Source organism: Orcinus orca, chromosome 11 (assembly GCF_937001465.1).
Source record: "Orcinus orca chromosome 11, mOrcOrc1.1, whole genome shotgun sequence".
In the NCBI taxonomy this organism is placed as follows: domain Eukaryota; kingdom Metazoa; phylum Chordata; class Mammalia; order Artiodactyla; family Delphinidae; genus Orcinus; species Orcinus orca.
Window position 1 is genome coordinate 42,522,443 of NC_064569.1, and position 24,249 is coordinate 42,546,691.

The 24,249-nt window shown below is 52.8% G+C and overlaps 2 protein-coding genes and 1 long non-coding RNA gene across 4 annotated transcripts; 2 read left to right on the forward strand and 1 right to left on the reverse strand.

The window, feature by feature from the left end:
* Positions 1 to 414: 414 nt before the first annotated feature.
* On the reverse strand, positions 415 to 2,195 carry LOC125960564 (uncharacterized). The gene is made up of 2 exons (XR_007470363.1): positions 1,656 to 2,195; positions 415 to 1,343 (listed from the first exon to the last, which is right to left on the reverse strand). It is a non-coding gene; the product is annotated as an uncharacterized LOC125960564 (long non-coding RNA).
* Positions 2,196 to 2,809: 614 nt separating this feature from the next.
* IGFBP6 (insulin like growth factor binding protein 6) lies at positions 2,810 to 6,824 on the forward strand. The gene is made up of 4 exons (XM_004274276.3): positions 2,810 to 3,419; positions 5,538 to 5,677; positions 5,834 to 5,953; positions 6,507 to 6,824. The coding sequence occupies exons 1-4, from the start codon at positions 3,092 to 3,094 to the stop codon at positions 6,627 to 6,629; spliced, it is 711 nt and encodes a 236-aa protein (XP_004274324.1). The 5' UTR covers positions 2,810 to 3,091; the 3' UTR covers positions 6,630 to 6,824.
* A 129-nt stretch (positions 6,825 to 6,953) lies between these two features.
* On the forward strand, positions 6,954 to 18,884 carry SOAT2 (sterol O-acyltransferase 2). 2 transcript variants are annotated; one of them, XM_033436201.2, is made up of 15 exons: positions 6,954 to 8,215; positions 8,656 to 8,711; positions 9,221 to 9,357; positions 9,709 to 9,768; positions 10,117 to 10,224; positions 12,609 to 12,885; positions 13,288 to 13,357; positions 13,931 to 14,015; positions 14,520 to 14,565; positions 14,777 to 14,906; positions 15,340 to 15,437; positions 16,767 to 16,865; positions 17,388 to 17,523; positions 18,071 to 18,216; positions 18,425 to 18,884. In XM_033436201.2, exons 1-15 carry the CDS (start codon positions 8,095 to 8,097, stop codon positions 18,473 to 18,475), a joined length of 1,620 nt encoding a protein of 539 aa, XP_033292092.1. In that variant the 5' UTR covers positions 6,954 to 8,094; the 3' UTR covers positions 18,476 to 18,884. The 2 variants fall into 2 exon arrangements, with proteins under 2 accessions (XP_033292092.1, XP_004274322.1); XM_004274274.3 differs by having other exon boundaries at positions 6,954 to 8,203.
* Positions 18,885 to 24,249: the final 5,365 nt, after the last annotated feature.

Consider the following 24,249-nt stretch of genomic DNA (forward strand, 5'->3'; position numbering starts at 1 on the left):
CATATGAGAGCATGGGTCCTTGCGGGGAGGGGGGCATGGAGTACCGCCAAAGGTCTTTGAGGAGGAGAGAGTCACAGGAGCAAGACCAACTGGGAGGCTGTGTGTGGGACAGATGGCAGAAACCAGAGGCTGGAGACCAGTGGAGGTTATCGCAACAGTTCCCATGAGACCCACACCAGACTTAGGCCATGTCATGATGTGGTCATTAAGCCTCCTCTCTGGTGCTTTCTGTCTGTGGACTGTGCCACTACTTGTCTTTCCTCAGACTCAAAGCTCAAAAGGATCCAGGCAGGCCCCCTCCTTTACCCCTGGTTGTCAAAAGGAAGTCAGCACCTGGGGGTGCTGTGGATTTGGAGGGATGGGCTGGGTGTGAGAGATGCCGAGCATAAGGGAGCAGCACGACAGAGTGTAACCTGCAAGAGGAGAAGGAAGTCCTGTCAAAGTTTATTTATAAAAAGCCTAAAGGGCTTCCCTGGTGGCGCAGTGGTTGAGAGTCCATCTGCTGATGCAGGGGACGCGGGTTCGTGAAGATCCGAACCGGGGAGATCCCACATGCCGCGGAGCGGCTGGGCCCGTGAGCCATGGCCGCTGAGGCTGCGCGTCCGGAGCCTGTGCTCCGCAACAGAGAGGCCACAGCAGTGAGAGGCCCGCGTACTGCAAAAAAACAACAACAAAAATAAATAAATAAAAAATAAATAAAAATAAAAAGCCTAAGTAACAGCCCCAGCTGTTTAGCCTTTTCACAGCCCTGACAGAAGCTTTCCTCAAACTCTTCTCTCCACAGAGGCCAGACAGAGTCCCAGAGTGTGTGCACCTTGGCCCACACTCCATCCTGAGCACGCACCATGCGCTTCCTACCTCTGCTCTGGGTGCTGAGGTGAAGGGCATCCCAAAGGGAGGGAAAGTAGAGTTCAAGAGTCTCAGTCTGCAAGAAAGAGCCTGGTTAGACCCCAGCACTGACAGCACAGCTCGCCGCTCTGGACATCCATACTGGAGGCGTGGGGTCGAGGCAAGAGCAGTGCTGGGGTGGCGGGTGGGACTGGGCTGTGCCATGGCTGTACTTAGACTGCGTGGAGGGACCAAGCTGGGCAGGGGGTAGCAGTAAACAGGGGAAATCTGTAAGGGTGGCGGTGGTGATGTGGGAGGGGGAAGGGGGAATTCGGGAAGGCAGCGGTAGATGTGAGAGGCTAGCAGAGTATTGGGCTTCTCTGCAATATAACCTACCAAAGAATACAAACTTCTTTAAAAAGCCACACTGGGATCCTGCAGGGAGTATGGCCAACTCTTCCCCATCTCAACTTTCCACAGACCTTTCCATCTTATTCAGAAGCAGCAAGATGGAGCTGAGGAGAAAAGCCCTAGCTAGAACCATGTGCAGGGCAAAATAAATCGTGATAAGGACGGAGGGACAGGATGGAGCTCGCTACCCTGGGGTCAGAGCTTGGAGGAGGAGGTCCCAGAGCCTCCAGAGAGAGGAGAGCTGCTCCTCCCACTGCCCCAGCAGCCACCCCCCCACCCCCCCACCCCCGCCTGCCCAATCTGCGTCACAGTCTCAGGGCTACTGGAAGACGCTGCTCCCCAAATGCTGGTTCTAGGGTCCCAGGGTAGCCCTAGGGGGCGGGCTGGGAGTAAAGTTCTTTTTATTTTGTATTTACCTAAAAGTTCAGGAAGGCCTTGCTTACATTCTTGCTTGGAGGACCAGAATTTAAACTTAGTCACTGCCCAGAGCCGTTGTTTTAGGAAAGAATGAGATGGCCGGTGTTGCGTAACCCAGAGCTGGGTGGGTGTGGGTTGCAGAAGGAAACGGTCCTTCTTCCTCCCTCTAGGAAGGAAGGCTCAGCTAGGAGTCTCAGATGGGCGGGGCACTGCCTGGAGAAGGGCGGCCAGGGGTGGGGAGGTGGGGTAGACAGACCAGCGTGTGAAAGCTCGGGGAGCAGGCAGACTGAAACACTCAGACCAGTCACCATTCAATCCCCCTGGGTAGAGCACAGCCTGAATAATCCAGAAAACCCAAAGGGTGGTACTGGGTGGGTGTGGAGTGGAGGACAGATTCTGGGAAAGGAGAGGAATGGAGGGGTGGGCTGACCTGGATGAAGGACAGCGTGGGTTGGGGATCTGCTCTCTGGCCACTGTCCCTAAGAGCACCCAGAGTATGGGTTCCTCTAATCCTCCCCCCCGCCTCTCCCCCCCCCCCCCGCCCCGCCACTATAATTTCAGCTGGCCAGTCCCCCGTCCCTACCTCCCAGGTGTTCAGCTAGTTCTGCGGGCACGCTCCGCCCCCTGCAATCCCTCCAGACTCCCATGGCCCCAACACAATGCTAGGATTTCTGACAGTTCGTTCAAGGTGTGCTTCCGCCTCCCCCCACCTCACCCCTTGCTTCCCCCAACCCCTTCTATCATCTTACCCACGTCTGGCCCCCAGTACCCGCCTTCCCCTGTCATATCTCAGGGAGACCTTCTCTTGCTCCTGCCTCAGCTTTGCTCTTCCTCTCCTCGCCCCTGGTTTACTCTCTTCCATCAGCGGTCAGTTCTCCCAAGACCCCACTCTCGGTCGTCTCCGCCTTTTCTCTCTTTTCGCCCGCATTCCTCTCATGACCCCCACACCATCCCTTCTGCGTCCACTTAAGTCCGCCATCTTCTCACTCCCCATCGGAGTCCCTCCGTCTCCTTCATCCGCCACACATGTACCCGAACTGGATTTCAGGTTTCCCCTTCACCCCTACTGCCGCTTCTACCCCTCCTGCTTCCACCCCTTCCCACCCTCCAGGGCCTCCAGCCAGCTGTCCAGCTCCCAAAATCCGGGCGAGATTCCCGGGAACAAAGCAAGAAAAATCAGAGTAATTTGGGAAGTAAACAGAAACCGGGAAGGGAGGAGGTAGAGAAGAGTGGGGAGGACCCAGGTGGAGGGGGGGGCCTCTCCAGTCCCACCCAGTTTAGGGAATGCCCCTGCCTTCTCCACCGCACCCCCCCTTCACCTGGCTCTTAAAGGGCCCGGCCCCTGCCGGCGGCTACTTAAGGCAGAGGGGCGGCGACGGGCAGCAGCTGCGCTACGACTGCTCTGGGAGGAGTGGACGGGGCAAAAATCTTGACCATGACCCCCCACAGGCTGTTGCCGCCACTGCTGCTAACTCTGCTGCTCGCTGCCCGCCCAGGAGGCGCCTTGGCAAGGTGCCCAGGCTGCGGGCAGGGGGTGCAGGCGGGTTGTCCAGGGGGCTGCGTGGAGGAGGAGGATGGGGGGCCGCCGGCGGAGGGCTGTGCGGAAGCTGGGGGCTGTCTCAGGAGGGAGGGGCAGCAGTGCGGGGTCTACACTCCAAACTGCGCCCCAGGACTGCAGTGCCAGCCGCCGGAGAAAGACGAGGCGCCTTTGCGGGCGCTGCTGCTGGGCCGGGGCCGCTGCGGCCGGGCGCGCGCGCCCTCGGGTGAGTCCGCGCCCCGCCCCTGCCCCGCCCACGTGAGGCCCGCAACTCTGCCCGCAGGGTCCGGGAGGGATGCGCACGGGCAGCCCTGCTATGAGGGTCCTGAGATTGACGCTTCCTCCTCCCCAACCCTGGTGGGGGGTACATTTTAGGGGCTGAAGGGGCCAGTGCGGGGAGCTCCTAGGAGTCTGGGGTACGGCTGGGGGCCCTAGGGATGAAGCAGGGAGATGTCTGAGCCCGCAACCCTTTTTTGCCCCGTCAAAAAAGGGTTTCCCTTGAGGGGAAAGGGAGGAATGGAAGGGTTTAGGGACGTGCTGTATGCCACAGAGGCCCAGCTCCTTCAGCCCTAGACCCCCAAGCTGGAGAAAGGACCCAGGCATTGTTACCAGCTTCCACTTGGAGAAAGAGGGAAGAGAACTCCAGACTCCCAAATCCTGCACACACTGAGAAATATCTCCTCTTAATATCAGGGTGTCCAAAGCACCCGAACATGGGGTGGAGAATAGAAGATGGCTCAAATCCAGAGCAGTTTCACACTAGACTAGGGTCCGATGGTTGGCGCTGGCCCTCCCCACTCCCCACCCGGAGCGGGGGGGATAGAGGTGGGAAAAGAAGGAGTCTGCCAAATCAGGGTTATGATTTAAAGCTTCTCAGAACCCTCCAGCCACCCCACCCCACCCCACCCTAATCCAGAGAGGAGAATAGAAGGCTGAGTCATTGGGTGGGTGGGACAGAAGTGAGTCAGAACCTGAAAGATGGGGGGCAGCAGGGAGATGGGAAGAGGAGGAAATACAAACGGCCCCCACCCCAGGGGCATCTGAGCTCCCAGTTTTTTCCACAGGGAAGGATGGGAAATCAACTTAGAGTTTCTTTCAGTCCTAAATGCCTGAGTCCAGGCTGCTAGGGGTCCTCCTGGAAAGAGGTGGTCTGGTTGGGTCAGAGGAGGCAGCTGGCAGCATGGTCGCGGTAGGATGCTGAATAGAGGGAATGAGGGGCAAGGTCTGAGGAGTGTGGAGGAAGAGGGATCGGACTCAGGATTGCAGAGGAAATGGTTCTTGGCTTTTGAGTAGCAGGCAGATGGGAGCAACTTCAGGGCTCATAATATCTCATTTTACAGCTGGGGCAAATTCCAAACAGTGCCCGCTCCCCTCCCTGTCTTTTCTTTGCCCTGACACCCTGACTTTCCCTTCCCATCCTGAGCCTTCCCCAAACCCCCCAGTACAACGTGTGAAACTTTCTCCAGCGCCAGGAGCTGCCTGCAGGTTGGAAGCCGCTCATTCCTGCACCTTTGCAGCCTGCCCGCCTTCCACCTCCTGGTTAAGGGCTGAATCACACATGCTCCTGGGACCACTGGGGTTGAGCTGGGCTGCGTCTCAGGGGACCAGGAGGGAGAGGCCCCCACTGCAGTGCCCCCAAAGTAACCATGTCTCAGCCCTGGGAGGGGTGGGCTGAGTCACAGCAGGGTCACAGCGGGGACACACATTCCACTTGGGTCCCTGCTGACCCCCTCTCACCGCCGTTGCTCTTCTGCCCCATCTCCCTGGCTTGGTGCACCCCCTGCTGGCCTCTGGTGGAACAGCCCGGTCTTTTCACCCAAAGCCCCAGGCTCCTCAATCAATGAACATATTGATTTTTGCTTTCCAAAGTGCTTCTCCTTTATAAGCCTTAAAGCCTTAGTCTGCAGGGGACTTCCCTGGTGGTCCAGTGGGTAAGACTCCATGCTCCCAACGCGGGGGGCCTGGCTTCGATCCCTGGTCTGGGAACTAGATCCCGCATTCATGCCACAACTGAGAGTTCGCACGCTGCAACTGAGAGTCCGCATGCCACAACTAAGAAGCCCACATGATGCAACTAAAGATCCCGCATGAAGAAACTAAGACCTGGTGCAGCCAAAATAAATAAATAATTAATTAAAAAAAATACTAGTCCGGGGATATTATCATGAAAGGTAATATTACCATCTGTCATAGAAAGAAACTGAGGCCAGGAGAAGGTAACAGTGGAGCCAAACTGTAAACCCCCTCACTACTCTGAAAGCCCCGCTCGTTTCCGCTCGGCTCTGGCCTTTGACATCTGGTTGATTTCCGGCCTCGTCTTCCCCATTCCCCATTGTGGCTGTAGGGGAGAATCCTAAGGAGAGTAAGCCCCAAGCAGGGACAACTCGCCAGCAGGACATGAACCGCAGAGACCAACAGAGGAATCCGGGGACCTCTACCACTCCCGCCCGGCCCAATCCTGGGGGCGTCCAAGACACTGAGATGGTGCGTTTGGGGCTGCAGGGAACGGGAGGGGTGGAGAGTCCTGGAGATTCCCATCTGAGACTGCTCCCTTGGGCTTGGCCGAGTCTTCCATCCCAATCCTGGGAGCCTGGCTGGTGGGGCCAGCAGGCTCTGCAGCAGAGCTATCCCTTCCTCCAGGGCCCCTGCCGCAGACATCTGGACTCAGTGCTGCAGCAACTCCAGACCGAGATCTACCGCGGGGCTCACACCCTCTACGTGCCTAATTGTGACCATCGGGGCTTCTACCGGAAGCGGCAGGTGAGGCCATTCCTCTCCTCCCTTGGTCTATCAGTACAAGGGTCCTACTAGCAATTGGGTAGGGGGACTTACAAAGTTGCATAAATAAGACACTTGCCGGCCCTTAGGGCTCTCCCAACTTTAGGGCCCACACAAACAGAGAGAATAACCAACCACAGCTGTGGGAGAGGAGCTAGACTATCTAAGCAATGCCTAACTCAGAGGGTCACAAGCGTGAGGAGCAATCAGAATCACCCAGGTGTGAACACAGGTGGCTGAGCCCCGCCCACAGAGCCTGAAAGTTTGCATTTCCAATGCGGCCTCTAGTGATGCTGATGCTGTTGGTTTGGAAACCACACTTTGAGAACCACTGTTCTGGCCTAGAAGAACAGGCACAGTTTGGTGGGTGGAGAAGAGAAGCCATGCAAGGGAACCCAGCGGGCTTCGCTGTCCCGAGAACACTCAGATGTTTCCACAGACTCAGACTCAGGAGTTGACAGCCTGTCCCCCAACCCACGGGGCCCCTCCCATCTCTCCTGGGCCACACCTCTGATTCTTGTGCCTCTCTCCCCAGTGCCGCTCCTCCCAGGGGCAGCGCCGAGGTCCCTGCTGGTGTGTGGATCGCATGGGCCAGCCCCTGCCCGGGTCCCCAGACGGCGATGGAAGCTCCCCCTGCCCCACCGGGAGCAGTGGCTAAGGCTGGGTGGGAGGCTGCATGGCCGCTGGCAGGAGCGTGGGGCTATCATCTTGGGTTATTTGTTGAGTGCTGAGTAACTCAGGGGCCCAGAGCCCCACACTCCACCTGCAGGCCCTGCCCCATTGTCAGCCTCACACATGGAAAGATTGTTGGTGTTGGCTTGGGGTGTTAATAAAGCTGTGTTGGGGGTCTCTGGCCTACGTCTCTGTGTTCACCTCTCACATTGTGGAGTCCCTGGCCCTTCTCTCTACCCCTGTCCAGCCTCTTATAGCAGCTCTCTTCTCCTGTGGACTACCATCTGTCCTTCCTGCCACACTGGGAATGACAGAGACAGCCACTGGTAGACGTTTCATGGCCTCAAACCTCACCCAACTGCCCACCAGGGAGTGGAAGGCAGCAGGTGGGGGCAGGGATACACTGAGGCCGTGGCCTTGGTCTGAGGTTGTGACATTGTTTCTAACACTGATCTTTGGACACAAAGGGAGAGGAAAGATTAATAGTTAATCCCCACCAGGAACCCAACAAAGAGGAACTCTCAAGGCACTTACCCTTCTGTTACTTCTTCAGGAAATTATTATTTATTGCACTCTTGCCATGGGCTATGCCCTGGACCATTTTATGGACTGCCTCGTTTTATGCTTACCTCATTTTATGCTTACGATAACCTTATGAGGTAGGGACTTTTACCCCTGTTTTTCAGAGGAGGAAACTCTAGCTTAAACTATTAGGGTCATCTGCCTGCAATTCCACAGCCAGTAAATGACTGAGGGAGGATTTAAATCTGGTTCTTCCATATGTGACAATGCCTGGCATTCCTCAGGTGCTGATTAAGTGATTGTTTTGCCTCCTTTCTGCCTACCTGCTAACCCAAGCAGGTGTAGGGAAGAGGTGGTGTTCAGGGCCCCCAGCCCCTAGCCTTCCCTGGAGGGGCCACGGTACCACAGTCGTCACAGGTACCAACCTCACAGAATACTAATCACATGCACAGAAATCTTTGTTGACAAGGTTCTTTCACGTACCTTATCATGGTCTATGGGAGCTGAGTGCCTCATACCTGAAGATGTTTCTGACTCCTTCCCAACCTTCAGCCTACTGAGAAAGAGATTGGGAAGCAGCCTACCAGGTGATAAGCCTCAGAGGGGCAAAGTCCCCCTCCCCATGACATGTATGGGTGCAGAGCTCCCATTCCTGTGGGAGGGAGCTGGGCATCTGGGTGGTGGTTGGGCTATTTGTTCAGGGGTTGTGTCCATCCCTGTGACAGCCGGTAGAGCAGAGCCTCTAGCTGAGATGGTACTGCCTTCCGGAAGGGGATCATGGATCGGATAACCTATAACCCCTCCTCCTGAAAGGACTTTAGTCTTTGGAGCTGTCAGAGGAGCTGAGTGAGATAAGAGCTCTGCCAGGCAAGCCTGAAGGAAGGAAGGGAACACTTACCAGCTGCCGCTGCCCAGTCAAGACACACATCATGGAGCCAAGGGCGGCCCAACTGCGGAGGAGAGAAGGGCTAGGAGGAGAGAAGGAAGACCGGCCCTCCAGAGAAGGGAAGCCCCACTTTGGGAATGCAAAATGCCCAGGTGGGGTTGCAGGTGGGGTGCACTGTCGAGAGGGGGTTCCTGCTGTCTACCTTCAATCCTTCCTGCTGTCCTGGGAGGCCAGTGAAGGCAGATCCCAGCCTCTGCTCCCTAACTAGCCAGCTGGGGAAGGGAGGAGAAAAGAGCTATTCAGTACCTTGCCTTATCTTTCTGACTCTTTTACCCCCGATGGTGATTAGAGTAGCTTCCCGTTCCCTGGGTACCCTGTTTCCAGGAATGTCATCAGGCTCCCCGCTTGCCAGTGACCTCCTCACCCCCTGCAAAAATAACTGCCCCTTCTGATTGCTCCCCCCGCCACCATGATACTAGGTATTGACTAGTTGGGGGTGGGGAGGCTGCTGAGCACACAGAAAGCACTTCCTGGTCAGAGGATGCCTCTGGGTCTGCACTAGGCAGCAGAACCCTCACTCCTCCCCTCTGACCCCTTATCCTAGGAAACAATGAGACACATAGCGGCCCAGATTTGCTACAATGGACCCGACATATGCAGGTGAGGGAGGTCACAGGTCAAAACGGACAGGTCCTGGAGTAGAGGGAGGGAGGGGGGAGGACTGGCTTAATGATAAAGACAGTTTGTTCTCGGGTTCAAACCCCTCAGGTCAGAGCTACGAGTTAAGATGGAGGGGTTTGAAACACAGGTCATCGGGACAGGTGCCAAAGGTCAGCCAGTGAACAGTCTTCTGTTAGTGGGGCTAGAGGTCAGGAGAGGGAAGGCTGGGGTCAGGGAGAAGAGAGTAGGATCAGAGATGACAAGGTGGTTGAGGTTCAGACCCAGAGTCTGAAAGTATCTTTCCTGGATCCTCACTGCTGCCCTGGGAAACCAGAAGGAGTTAAACTGGGGGTGGAAACGTCTGGGCAGGAGCCATGCTTGTTCATCTTTCCATCCCTAGCACTTAGCAATGTGCCTGGCATGGAGGGAGGCTCAGTCAATGCTTGGTGAGTGGGAGGATGGCTGACTGGATGGAGGGACCGCGGGCCCTGCCCTGCTTTGTCCTGTAGGCTGTGAAGACGCAGTTGCTGGAGCAAGCACAAGGTCAGCTGACGGAGCTGCTGGATCAGGCCATGTGCGAGGCTATTCAAGCCTACCCGCCACAAGACAGACCAGTGCCCTCCATCCCTCCGGATTCCTTGTGCAAGTAAGAGTCTGAGCAGCCAGGGGGCTGGGGAGGGGCTGCACAGCCCCCTCCGTCGTAAGGATTATGAGCCACAGATGCTATCCCATGTACCCTTTGCCAGCACTGATGTAACTCCAACTTCAGTCTTCCCTCTTCTCCCCTTATCGCCTCTGCCTTCCTGACCTCCACTGCTGGGCTTTGGTCTGCCCTGGCCCTCCCTGACCTTCCACCCGGTCCTGCCCGCTGGCCCTAACACTGACCTTCCCCTACTACTGCCCTCGGCTCCCAAATATTGACGTCCCGCAAGGCCCTACCCTCTGCCTACTGCCTTCTTCCTTTGGGTCCTGGCCCAGAACAACTGTCTCAATTCAGGACCCGGGAGCCATCCCTGGGGAAACGGAAAGTTTTCATCAACCGCAAGTCCCTGCTTGAGTAAGTCGGGGGTGAGGACGGGATGAGAAGAAAAGAAAGAGCTTTGTCTGGGGAACCAGGGCACCTCATTTGTCATCCTCAGGCTCTAGGTGGTTTGGGGGAGGACTTGGAGATGTTTTCTAAGGTTCTGTTTCTCTATTTGCCTTGGGTGTGATTGTGGAAGAAAGGCCACCAGGATGAGAATTGTCTGGGCTGGAAAGAGCTTTGGACAGAAGTCCTAGCCATATTGCAGCCCATAGCTGCAAGTTCCCAATCGCTAGGTCCCATCCCCACTTGTGTACAGTGCCTGAGCTAGTCTGCATGAACTTGAGGACTCTCCCACTGACATTCGGGCCCCTGTCCTTCCAGCGAGCTGATGGAGGTGAAGCATTTCCGCACCATCTACCACATGTTTGTCGCCGGCCTGTGTGTCTTCATCATCAGCACCCTGGCCATCGACTTCATTGATGAGGGCAGGTAGGCACCCCTCCCACTCGGGATAGGCCCACAGATAAGATCAGACCACCCGGGTTCCCAGTGTTCCACTTGCCACCGGCCTGAGAGAGCACAGGCCCATTGGATTATTAGACACACATCAGCATTGCTTTCCAACCACCTTCCCACCCAAAAAGTCCTCTTAGCACAGCCTTGGATAGCCTTTGGTCTGTTTTTCCAGAGTTAGCCCTCTGGGAACACTACTCCCCCACTCAAATTCTTCTCAGTTGGACCCTTGTCCTGAGGCAGACATGCACGTATGTGCACACACAAGCATGGTTCCCACCCCACCGCTCTCACACAGTCCTTTCCAAGGCAGTGGTGTTCGGTTCAAGTAACCTCCAGTGAGCCCCTCCTAAGTACCAGCCCTGGGGGGCAGAGAGATGAGGGGCCGACCCCAGCCCTCTCTGTGAGGCATTCCCAATCTTGTGGGGAAGACAAGATCTTGTGCACACAAGTGCCTTGGTGGGTTGCTTCCCCCAAAAAGCACCTCCCCACTCTGGGGATGAGCCTCAGGGAGCTGTAGACCCCTGGGGGTCTGGACTTGCATGACCCCACCTCACCCTACATATGGCTTAGGAAGCAGTAAAGGGAAGAGGACCAAGCATCTGCAGGTTCAGCAAAAGCACTTCCTTTTGGCAAACTTGTTGTTCATCCTTATAATTAAGGATCAAATCTCAGGAAAGGTTTCAAATATATGTAAGATGGCTCCTTCTCCATCACCCCCCTCCATCCCAGACCGCTCCCCAGGGGTAACATTTTTAATGGTTTTGAGAGCTTCCCTCCAGAGCACTTCGATGCATCCACTTCCAGATGTATATAAGAACCAAGGGAATGTATTTTATGGAGGTTTACATTAACAAGGTACTTACTGTACCTATTGTTTCCTTTTCACTCCCTAATGACCCATATTAGAGATCTTTCCATGTTGGTCCATTGATTTTAATGACCGGAGAGTCTGGAAGTGCCAGCTTTTGTTCATTTAGTTCTTTACTAATGGACGTTTGGGTCGCTTCTAATTTTCTAATTTTTCACCATTACAAACCATACACTCTTTTTTGGCTGCACAGCAAGGCTTGCAGATCTTAGTTCCCCAACCCTAGGGATTGAACCCGGGCCACGGCAGTGAAAGCACCGAGTCCTAACCAATGGACCACCAGGGAATTCCCTAAACACTATACTCTTTTTTTAAAATTAATTAATTTATTTAGCTAATAATAAATTATTAATAAATTTATAATAAATTATAATAATTATTATAATTAATTAATTTTAAAATTTTTAATTAATTAGGCTGCATTTTATCTTAGTTGTGGCACATGGGCTCTCTAGTTGCCCTGCAGCACGTGGGATCTTAGTTCCCTGACCAGGGATCAAACCCACATCCGCTGCATTGGTAGGTGGATTCGTAACCACTGGACCACCAGGGAAGTCCCAAACCGTATACTCTTTTTTTTTTTTTTTTGCGGTACGCGGGCCTCTCACTGTTGTGGCCTCTCCCGTTGCGGAACACAGGCTCCGGACGCGCAGGCTCAGCGGCCATGGCTCACGGGCCCAGCCGCTCTGCGGCATGTGGGATCTTCCCGGACCGGGGCAAGAACCCGTGTCCCCTGCATCGGCAGGCGGACTCTCAACCACTGCGCCACCAGGGAAGCCCCTTTTTTTAAAAATAAATTTATTTATTTACTTATTTTTGGCTGCATTGGGTCTTCGTTGCTGTGCACGGGCTTTCTCTCGTTGAGGCAAGGGGAGACTACTCTTCGTTGCGATACGTGTGCTTCTCATTGCGGTGGCTTCTCTTGTTGTGGCTTGCAGGCTCTAGAGCGCAGGCTCAGTCGTTGTGGCGCACGGGCGCACGCGGCATGTGGGATCCTCCCAGACCAGGGATCGAACCCATGTCCTCTGCACTAGCAGGCAGATTCTTAAGCACTGTGCCACCAGGGAAGTCCCCAAGCCGTATACTCTTACTAAGCAAATAAAACACTCAACAACCTGCTTTCTATTAATTCAAGTCTACAGCTCCAGACACTCCAAAAGTACAAAACTAACAAAAATCAAAGTTAAACTCTAGGCACCTCATACCCTAACACCGGTGGCATGGGATGTACTGAACCCTTCTGCAATGCCACAGAGGGCTCTATAGGTTATTTGGAAGCAAAGCCATCCCATGATTGAGTCTCTTCGGGCAATGCCCTGTTGCTAGAAGTCCTGGGCGACAGAGGTGCCATCTTGAACAATTTCAGAGATGGGGAGCTCACAACCTTGGCAAGATGCCTCAGTTTATCTTCCAAGAGCTCTGACTGCAGAGGAAGCAGACAGGATGGGCCTCACACCTGTCTACTTTGTCTCTCCTTCCCCACTCCCAGGCTGATGCTGGAGTTTGACCTACTGATCTTCAGCTTCGGACAGCTGCCCTTGGCGCTGGTAACGTGGGTCCCCATGTTCCTGTCCACTCTGCTGCTGCCCTACCAGGCTCTGCGGCTGTGGGCGAGGCCCCAGTCCAGAGCGGCCTGGATGCTGGGGGTGGGCCTGGGCTGCATGCTGCTGGCCGGCCACACAGCAGTGCTCAGCATCCTTCCAATCCATGTAGCAGTGGAGTATCAGCTCCCGCCAGCCTCCAGCTGTGTCCTAGTCTTTGAGCAGGTAGGTGATGGGCGGGACCAGTGGTGGGCGAGGCCCCTGGGAAGGAGGGCATTGGATACTGTATTGGTGGGGGCAGAGCTAGTTACCAGGGGCGGAGTCCTTTGCGAGGGATCTGAGCCAACCAGGAAATGTAAACGAACGAACGGACACTGCTATGCAAATATGATCGATTGGGTTGGCCAGCTGGAGTCTCTGCCCTTTCCGGTACCCCTTTACCCTCGATTCATCCCAGCAGCCGTCTGTGTTAGGCTATAAGACAGTCCAACAAAAAGATAAAGTATGGGCTTTGAGCGTACAAAGTTTACAATCTGCCTGCCCCTCTCCCGTAAAAGAGACACAGAGAGGTTAAGTGATCTGCTCAAAGTCCCACAGCACCTTAACCTCTTTTCCATTCCATCTCAGGTCAGGCTCCTGATGAAAAGCTACTCCTTCCTGAGAGAGACTGTGCCTGGGACACTTCGGGCCAGAGGAGGTGAGGCCTTCAGCAGGTGCTGCTGTGAACTCAGTCCTCTTGGCTGGCTGCATGAAGCCAGCAGCTGCAGGATCCTCATAAAAGCTCCAACCTCCTAAGGCCATCTTGCCCACGGTTCACAGCTCCGGCCCCCAGGTGGGCTCTGTGGGCCTTAGTCATTCTCTTAGGTCCCACCTCTGATACCCCTCCCCTGCTGCCCGGGACTCCCGGCTCATTCTTATTAAGACCCAGGGTGTGAGCGCCTTCCATTAGGTAGTCAGAACAGAAGCAGAGAGAAGTGGGTGGTGCAACTTGTGGGTGCCACAGGAAGCTCTGGCCACAGCAGGTCCTGTGCCAGAAAATGGGGGTGCCTGGAATGGAAGCAAAAGGAGGGCGTTAAAGAGCAGGTTCAGCTCCTGCCCAGTTTCACCTCCCCCACTCCACCTCCAGATCCAATATCCAGCTCCTCACCCCCCCCACCTCTGTCCTGTCCAGCTCTATTCACCAGTCCCACTGCCCTTCCCCAGCATCCCACCCAGCTGTGTCCTCTCTCCCTTCCCTCTTCACTGACGGACCCCTCTTACTCCTCCCCAGGTGAGGGGATCCGGGCCCCCAGTTTCTCCAGCTACCTCTATTTCCTCTTCTGCCCCACACTCATCTACAGGGAGACTTACCCGAGGTAAGACCCTGCACCCCCTCCCCCAAATGCCCAGGCCCGTCAGGGATCTAGCCCTTCTACTCTCCTCTCCCTGAGGTCTTTCGCCTCATCCCAGACACTGGCCACTTTCTCAGGCAGCACCCCATAATAAAAATGGGAAGTAAGGAGCAGGTATATTACTCCTTCTCCTTGCCCCAGCTCATGGTGACACAAGGGTGACTAACTGTCCTGGTTCGCCCAGGACTGCCCCAGTTTTAGCACCGAAATTCTTACATCCTGGGAAACCTCTCAGTCTGGGGCAAACTCCAGATGGTTGGTCACCTTAGTAGACACTCAAGCTAAAAATCCACTTGTCGTCTCTGTTATAGAAGGTCCAAAGTGTTCTAGACCCCCACCTCTCCAGGTAATCCTCCCAGGCCTGAGCAATTGAGGGGGCTGCGGAGAGAGGGCCCAGGTGCTGGGCCCCGGCCCAGGCAGGAACAAGATAAAAGGATGAGAAACATATTATCCCCATTGCTGCTGCAGGACACCCAACGTCAGGTGGAATTATGTGGCCAAGAACTTTGCCCAGGTCAGAAGACGGGGTCAAAGGGTGGACTACCTATGACTCATGGTGGCTGAGGGGACATTTCTGGGAGTGAAGTAAGGGAGGCCTGGGGAAGAGGTCAGAGGGTGGCGCTAAGGAAAGAGGATGCAGTTGCTGGGCCACAGTCTGATTTCAGAAGGAGGGGCAGCGACCAGTGATTCCTTTCAAAGTTATGCGTCCTCCACCCCCTCCCCAGGCCCTGGGCTGCGTGCTCTACGCCTGTTTCATCCTGGGCCGCCTCTGTGTTCCTGTCTTTGCCAACATGAGCAGGGAGCCCTTCAGCACCCGTGCCCTGGTGCTCTCCATCATGCACGCCACCTTGCCAGGTATGCCCACCAGAGGCAGGGCTGCAGAAGGCTGCACCCTGGGGAAGACTTAGCAGGGAGCCCCTCCCTCCGCTCGCTCACTCTTAGTTTCAACACCTCTTCCCTCTGACTCTCCCTTATCTGCCCCCTCCTGTGGTTGCTCATCGTCAGGGTCTCACTTCAGATTGCCACCTACTCCCTACCTTTCAACCACTCTATGAACTCCCAACAGGCAGAGGTTTGGACATTCATCTCTGTATCCCCAACATCTGGCATGGGCTTCATGAGCAAATGGAATGAATGAATGAGTGCATGAATTAGTGAATGATTAACAAATGATTGGTGGGAGTTGGGGCCCTGGTTGCTGGGCGAGGGCTTCCTGGGGGAACCCCTGGAGCTTCGTGGGGGATCGGGGGGCCAGGCTGACTTGCAGCCCCTTGTCTCTACTTACCAGGCATTTTCATGCTGCTGCTCATCTTCTTTGCATTCCTTCACTGCTGGCTCAACGCCTTCGCAGAGATGCTACGATTTGGAGACAGAATGTTCTATCGGGTGGGGCCTGGACCTGGGCTACTTGGGAGCTGGATGCAGGGAGGGCTAGGGAAGGATGTGGGGAGGATGGTGGCTATGTTGGCTGTCACCTAGTTACCGAACCAGGTTCATTTGACCAATTCGCAGTAAGCCAAACACTGAGACGCCAAGATTTACAGCGGACAGAGGGTTTATTCACAAGGCAGCCAAGTGAGGAGAAGGGAGAACAACCTCAGATTCGCCTCCCCAAAGGCCAGGGGCTTGAGATATTTATGGGATAAAGAAGCAAGATGATCTTAGGTGTGGGGAAAAGTGATTGGAGGTAGGGAAAAGGTGAGGTAATCGGTGTTCTGCACAGGTGTATCTGAGTTACATGCTTCTTCATGGGATGCATGTTAAATGGAGGCAGGGCTTCCCTGGTGGCGCAGTGGTTGAGGGTCCGCCTGCCGATGCAGGGGACGCGGGTTCGTGCCCCGGTCCGGGAAGATCTCACATGCCATGGAGCGGCTGGGTCTGTGAGCCACGGCCGCTGAGCCTGCGCGTCCGGAGCCTGTGCTCCGCAACGGGAGAGGCCACAGCAGTGAGAGGCCCGTGTACCGCAAAAGAAAAAAAAAAAAGAAGAAAAAAAAATGGAGGCAATTAGCATGATCTGAGGGTGGAGTTTTTGGCCCTCTGATGTCAAAAGGTCATTCATCCGACACCTGTGCAAGCCCAGTTTTAGGGTCAGTGGTCCCAACCAGTCTTAGCCCGCTTGAACTAGACAAGAGCCAACTCCAAGTTCCTGGAAAACTTATGCCCCCTGTTACTATAGTGACCCATACATCAGAGGTGTTATCTATACGGGGCAGTTAAGGGGTCACAAAAAAAAAAAATTTAAGGCTTAGTCAGTGAAGGCAGGTTACAAGCAGAAGGGTTTTTTAACAAGCTGTTCCCTTACCTGCTGTTCTGTAAGACGAGCTCAAGAATTTCCATTAGTCACCAGTTTCTCTTAACCCTGTGGGGCACAATTTCAACATCAGCTGTGCTGTCAATCTTCCACAGTGAGAAATGTGCTCCTCTGGGTATGGTTGTATTGTCACCCCTCTACCCCCTGACCAGCCAGGGCTAACTGCTCTTACGGGGATGCTAAATGGAATCTTCTTCTCCTGAAAGGGAGAGTAGGAGGCAGGGCAAGGACCCCAGATGCTGAAGAGGGAGTTGGGAGGTTGCTTGCTGTCTCTCTCCTGCTGGGAGCCAGCCCTTGTGGAGAACACTGGGACAGGGGGCAGGAAGCAGGGGAGAGAAGCTGGGGCCTGGGCAGAGACAGGGCCCTGATGCTCACCTCCTCTCCCCCCCTGAACACCCCCCCAGGACTGGTGGAACTCGACCTCCTTCTCCAACTACTACCGCACTTGGAACGTGGTGGTCCATGACTGGCTGTACAGCTATGTATATCAGGATGGGCTGTGGGTATGGGCTCTGCACACCCCGTCAGCTCCCAAAGTTAATGGAACCTCTCTGGGATATCCTCTCCTTCCCTTTCTCTGCACCATTCATCTTTTCCAGACCTAAGGGCCCCTTTGACTTTCACCTGCCCCCATTCTACCCAACCCAATGGGCAGAAATTCCTTCTTATGATCTAACTTCCTTCCTTCCTTGTCCTCAACTACACCTCCTCCACAGGGCATTTCTCCCCTCCTTAGCCTTCTAAGGAACATGCATATAGCAATTTTCAGTTACCAAGAATTTTCACATACTACATAATCTGCCCTGTAACCCTGAGAAGTGTTATTATAGCCCCTTTTGAAAGTTGCATCTAAGGCCCGATGGACTAATAAAATGCTCTTAAATAGGACATGTCAGCCCTTCTGATCGCAAATCCCATATTCTTTCCACTGTACTACACGACCTCTGGCTTCCTTAAGGAGGGGGCTCTTTGTGGAGGGGGCTTAGGGAGACTCACTCCACCCTCCTACCCCCGGCTCCTGCCAGCTCCTTGGTGGCCGGGCCCGAGGGGCAGCCATGCTGGGCGTGTTCCTGGTCTCTGCAGTGGTCCACGAGTACATCTTCTGCTTCGTCCTGGGATTCTTCTACCCTGTCATGCTGTTGCTCTTCCTTTTCATTGGAGGTGAGCTTGGCCTCTTTATGCCCCTGGAGAGGGAGACAGCCAGAGGGAAGGGACCTGGAGTCCCACTCCTGGAGATTCCAGACTGATGGGAGAGGCCACGTACCCAAGACAGAAGGGGGAAATGTGTGTGCCTTCTGGGGGAAGGCATCAGAGTTGTGTGTGAGAGTTGTTGGAGGGGGGGCAGGACGGTCGGACTTGGGAGCAGGGAGGGAGGCAGCAAAGGGATATCCTGGGGGATGTGGGAAAAGACCTCTGGCTGGAGAGGAGCATCTGAGCAGGGCACACATACAGGGAGACAAAGGGGAGAAAACTGGTGGGAGGTTGGGAGGTTTAGTAAGAGATCCAGGATACTGAAGTGTAGACCGAGGAATCCTCGTTTTACATGAGCCACTTGAGACCTCCGTGAGCTTTTGGAGCTGGGTTCAAGATCTTCCTCAATGGTGCCTTCCTGTTCCAACTCTTCCCCGTGCCCTGAGATAGGAAGGCAGCCAGAAAGATTAGATACAGGTATCTGGAGCTGAGGTGACAACATTTCCTCCTGCATCAGGGCCACTGAACTTCATGATGCATGACCGGCACACGGGCCCAGCGTGGAACGTGCTCATGTGGACCATGCTGTTTCTGGGCCAGGGCATCCAGGTCAGCCTGTACTGCCAGGAGTGGTATGCACGGCGCCACTGCCCCCTGCCCCAGGTAAGGGACCATGACCCTCGCTCAGCTCCCCACCCAGGAGGACCTGCCTCCACTTCCCAAGAGCCAGCCCCCTCTTGTTGCCCAGTTCCACAGCCACGGTCAGGGGCCAGGGCCCGGTTTGGGGGTGAAGGATGGGCTCCCATGTTTTAGATGCACAGGGTGGGCACTGGGAGGGACCTTATTCACAACTCACCTTTCTCTGGCACAGACAACCTTCTGGGGGCTGGTGACACCTCGATCTTGGTCCTGCCATACATAGAAGTCAGGGCACACTCACTGCCCAGATGACACCGCCAAGTTCTCTGCCTGCAAAGCCTGGGATCCGGGCTCCTCTCTGAATTCCCAGACCTAGCTCTGAGTCAAGGGGGCCTGCCATGCCTGACCCCACCAGAGAACTCCAAGGACTGAGATCTGTGGACCTGTGGACAGGTGAGCACAGACTCAGAACGGTGGTAGCTCTTGAGCCCCCAGCCCCGTGGGTTGGGCAAAAGGCCCCCTCTCACTCCATGGCTGTTCAGACTGGGGGAGACACGAAGGGCCTTACAGATTTGGTGAAGGTGGGGTGACTTAAAGCAACTCGGGCCGTCAAGGTCTGACAGGTGTTTGTTTCTTTCTTTGTGCTCTTTACAATACAATAATAAACTCTTTGTATCGCTTTTTATTCATTCGTTTATTCATTCATTCATCATTTGTTGAAGACCCACTTAAAAAAAATTCTTAATTGAAGTATAGTTGATTTACAGTGTTGTGTTAATTTCTGCTGTACAGCAAAGTGATTTCATTATACATATATATGCATTCTTATTTATATTCTTTTCCATTATGGTTTATCCCAGGACAGTGAATATAGTTCCCTGTGCTATACAGTAGCACCTTGTTGTTTATCCATTCTATATGTAATAGTTTGCATCTACTAACCCCAAACTCCCAGTCCATCCCTCCCCCACCCCCACTCCCCCTTGGCAACCACAAGTCTGTTCTCTATGTGAAGACCCACTTTTGACAGGCATGACTGAAGACAGGCCAAGTCTGCAGAGGCAAGACTTTGTGATGGGAGGGGCTGAGGCTCTTAGGTGACATTCTCCCTTACCTATTCTATGCCACCCCATCTCCCCAAAACTCAGCCTCATCCCCTCTTCCACCTCTACTCCTTCAGATCACATTTCCCCAACCCTTGAATCCTCTGCTCCTGGCAACCTCCGGCACATCCTGAGAGGGCATATGGCTGGGCCTCCTTTCCTTCAGAGGACACAGGAGAGGAACCTCCTGTACAGACCTTAGCCAAATCTTTTAACTTCGTGAGCCTCAGCTTCCACAGCTATAAAATGGACATTTAGGCAGTTCCCTGGTGGTCTAGCCGTTAGGGTTCAGCGCTTTCACTGCTGTGCTCCAGGTTCAGTCCCTAGTAGGGGAACTGAGATGCCGCAAGCCACGCGCGTTGCGGCCAAAAAAAAAAAAAAGGACACTTAGGTGCTTTGTGACCACCTAGAGGGGTGGGATAGGGAGGGTGGGAGGGAGACGCAAGAGGGAGGAGATATGGGAATATATGTATAACTGATTCACTTTGTTATAAAGCAGAAACTAACACACCATTGTAAAGCAATTATACTCCAATAAAGATGTTAAAAAAAAAAAAGGACATTTAAGTTAGAAGTGTCTTGACTATATGGGGACATACTGTTCCCTCATGCCCCTTTCCAGTCTACTCCTCAGCCAAAGGCAGCTACTTTCTGATTTCTACCCTCATATATTAGTTTTGCTTCTTTTACAACTTCACGTGAATAGAGCTCTACAGTAGGTACTCCTGTAGGGATGTAGTCTTGCTTTGCTGAATATAGTTCTTAAGATTATTCCATGTTTTGAATGTATCAATTGTTTGTACTTTCTTCCTGCTCAGCAGTATTCTATTTATGAATATATCACAATTGGTTTATCCATTTACCTCTTGATGGACATTTGAATTGGGGTTGCTATGAATAAGGCTGCTCTGAAGATTCATATAGAAATCATTTTGTGGGTAAATTTTTTCATTTCTTTTGGGTAAATGCCAAGAAGCAGAATAGCTGGATCATAGAGGTGATACACGCTTGACTTTATAAAAAGGTGCAAAACTTTTTCCCAGTGTGGTTATAGCGTTTTACATTGCCACCAGCAGTGTATGAGAACTCTAGCTGGGCACCGGACTTCTCACCAATGTTTGATTTTGCTAGTCCATTTTTATTTTGGCCATTCTAGTGGAGTGTAATTATATAATTTACATTTCTCTGATAATCAATGGCATTGAACACTCTTCCATGTGTTTATTGACCGCTCGTGTATCTTCCTTTATGAACAATCTATTTAAGTCTTTTGCCCATTTAATTCTTTAATTTTTTAAATTTTATTTTATTTATTTATTTTTGGCTGCATTGGGTCTTCATTGCTGTGCATGGGCTTTCTCTCGTTGTGGCGAGTGGGGGTACTCTTCGTTGCGGTGCATGGGCTTCTCATTGCAGTGGCTTCTCTTGTTGTGGAGCACGGCCTCTAGGCAGGCGGGCTTCAGTAGTTGTGGCTCTCGGGCTCTAGAGCACAGGCTCAGTAATTGTGGCACACGGGCTTAGCTGCTCCAAGGCATGTGGGATATTCCCGGACCAGGGCTCGAACCCGTGTCCCTGCATTGGCAGGCGCATTCTTAACCACTGCACCACCAGGGAAGCCCAATTGCCATAGACATTTATTTTTATTTTATTTTTGGGGGGTGTTAGGTCTTCGTTGCTGCGTGTGGGCTTTCTCTAGTTGCGGCGAGTGGAGGCTTCTCTTTGCTGTGGTGCACAGGCTTCTCACTGCGGTGGCTTCTCTTGTTGTGGAGCACAGGCTCTAGGCACGCGGGCTTCAGTAATTGTGGCACGTGGGCTCAGTAGCTGTGGCTCGTGGGCTCTAGAGCTCAGGCTAAGTAGTTGTGGCACACAGGCTTAGTTGCTCCGCAGCATGTGGGATCTTCCCAGACCAGGGCTCGAACCCGTGTCCCCTGCATTGGCAGGTGGATTCTTAACCGCTGCGCCACCAGGGAAGCCCTGCCATAAACATTTAACAGTATAATATTTTGCCAGGTTTGTTGCTCACTGCTTTTTCTTTCTCCTTTTCATCTTCCTCTATCTTGACTTCTCTGTTCTCTAACCAAAATTTTCTTCAGTAGTTTCCTCAGGTGAGATATGGGATTGATATACTCTCTGAATCCTTTATATCTCCATATATCTTTCTTTTGTGCTAACAAGTGAATGCTTCCTCAGCTGGGTATGAGATTCCGGAATAGCCATCCTTTTCTCTCAGTATTCCTACTGTTAACTTCCAGTGTTGCAGATGAAAAGTCCTGTGTCAATCTGATTCTTTTTGCTTTGTAAATAACTTGCTTTTTCTGTCTAGACACTTGAAAATATCTTTCTTTAATCTTGGAATTCAGGAGTTCCATGCTTAGATGTATGTCTTCTCTTTTTGTATCTTCCTATGCCCTTTCAGTCTGCAAGCTCAGAACTTTCTTCAGGTCAGCAAAATATTCTACTTTTAAAATATTGTCTCTCCTCCATTTATGCCTTTTCTTTCTTTTGGAACTAAAATATTTGAATGTTAGGATTACTGGTCTCTTCTCCAAATCTCATATTTTCCTCATTATTTCCATCTCTTCGTATTATTTGCTCTGTGCTTTGAAATATTTTTCCACTTCTTCTTCCAAGCCACTAATTTGAGTCCCGCCAGTGACCAGACTTCTTTCTTTCAGTGAATAGGCTGATTTTTTTTGTTGTTAAAAATAATGTTTTTTTGGTTCCAGAAAGTATTTTTGGGGTACACTACTAGAATCTCTTTAGCTGCTCCTGATATGTTCTTAAGTTGTCACGTACCTCTTCAGTGGTTCCTGTGCTGTCCCCAAGGCAGGAACACCAGCTATAATGACCTCATCCCTGTAGGGCCAAGGCCCTCTGAGTCATGTTCTTCCAGTATCCCTACAGTCCTGACCTCTGCTCAGGGGCTCTCCAGAGCTGGTCTCCAGGCTCCTGTGTGTGAAAATGAGGAAGCTCCTCACCTGTCTCCACACCAGGCCTTCCCCATACTAATGCCAAGTCCAAGCCTTCACTTGTATACCCTGATGCCACTGGTCCCAGCAGCAATATGGCTAAAAAGAAGCACATGTTTGGAGATGGAAGTAAAAAAATCCCCTTAGAACAGTGGTTCTCAAATTTGAGGATGCATTAGAATCATCTCCAGGGCTTGTGAATATGGACGGTTGAACCCCACCCCAGGAGTTTCTGATTCATGAGGTCTGGGGTACGGCCTGAGAATTTGCTTTACTGACCAGTTCCCAGAGAATGCTGTTACTGCTGATCCAAGAACCACGCTTTGGGGCTTCCCTGGTGGCGCAGTGGTTGAGAGTCCGCCTGCCGATGCAGGGGACACGGGTTCGTGCCCCGGTCTGGGAAAATCCCACATGCCGCGGAGCGGCTGGGCCCGTGAACCATGGCCGCTGGGCCTGCGCGTCCGGAGCCTGTGCTCCGCAACGGGAGAGGCCACAACAGTGAGAGGCCCGCGTGCAGCAAAAAATAAAAAAAAAAAAAAGAACCACGCTTTGAGAACCACCGTGCTAGAATACATCAAACCAAGCCCTCCTCCTTCATCTTCCTCAAAATTTTACCTTTTTTCTCCGGTAAGGAAATTAATCCAATAGCAGGGAGATATCATCTCCTTATTTTATATTGGGTTCTTCAATTTGTCCATGATATGGAGGCTTGTACACATCCAGACCCCCTCCTCCACCAAAGCTCTCACGGGCCCTTCAAGACCCTGACTCCCACTCTGAGAAGTGTGCCCAGGTAAGGATGCCTTGAAGCTGGGCTGAAGTGGAATAGAAGTGTCAGGGGAAAGGAGTCCTGAGCCTGTGCAAAGGAGGACCCCTTTCCCCTGGCGGCACCCTTGTTTCACCCTTGTACCCAGAGGGCAGCATCGGAGCTGCCCGGCACTCCCTCCACGACCCACTGGGGTCAGTGGGGACTCGGGGTGGAAGCGCCTGGAGTGGGGATGAACGTGGGAGGCAATGAGGGCTCTCTGGCCACCCTCCTGCCCAGTGGGGCTCTGCTCCCGGGCTAGGAACCCCGTCTTCCTGTCTGGGGTCTCCTCACCCTGCCCCACCTGTGTCCCCAAACTCTGTGCCCACTCCCTTGCTTCAATCACACTCTCTTTACCCCTTTGATTCTGTCCTGTGTTTTCTCCAAATTTCCCTGCCTGTCCAGGACCCCCCGTATAACACCCACTCCACTCTTCTGTGGTCCCCTAATTTGTGCTGGCCCAGTGGTCTATGAGCTCCATCACACCTTCACATCAAAGGCCAGTCTCTCTCACCATCTCAAACACTTAGTCCTTTTGATGAGTTCTGGGCACCACCCTGTCCTTTTCCCTATCAAATTTCTCCCATTGGCATCCAGATACGCTCCTCTACTACAATCATCTCTTCACCCCACATTCTCATCAAGCTGTCTCACTTCTCAGCTTTCTGTCATAGCCAAACTTCTGGAAAGAGCTGTCTGAGCTCACTCTTGCTGGCCTCTCACACCCATGGGTCTCCATATTTTAGTACGCGTTGTTTACTCCAGTTCCCATCCCTTACTGCCATTTCCTCTGCACCATACGTATCCGCTCTAATACATGACAAACCTATATGTATTCTTGAAAAATACGGTGTTGTATTGCACCTTTTTAATTTGTATAAAGTAATTCCAAAAATGCCATAATTCTTATATAAAGTAATTTTAATTTATATAAAGTAATTCCAAAAATGCCATAATTCTTATCCCATTTCATCCATCGTTTTAAAAGATGTACAAGGGTGTTACAGGTAAAGTTAGTTAATTTCTGCTGATAGTTCATTCCATCATATGCATGCACCACATTTTATATATGTCTTGTTTTTTTTATATAGTCATCTTTTATTTATTTATTTATTTATTTTTGGCTGTGTTGGGTCTTCGTTTCTGTGCGAGGGCTTTCTCTAGTTGCGGCAAGTGGGAG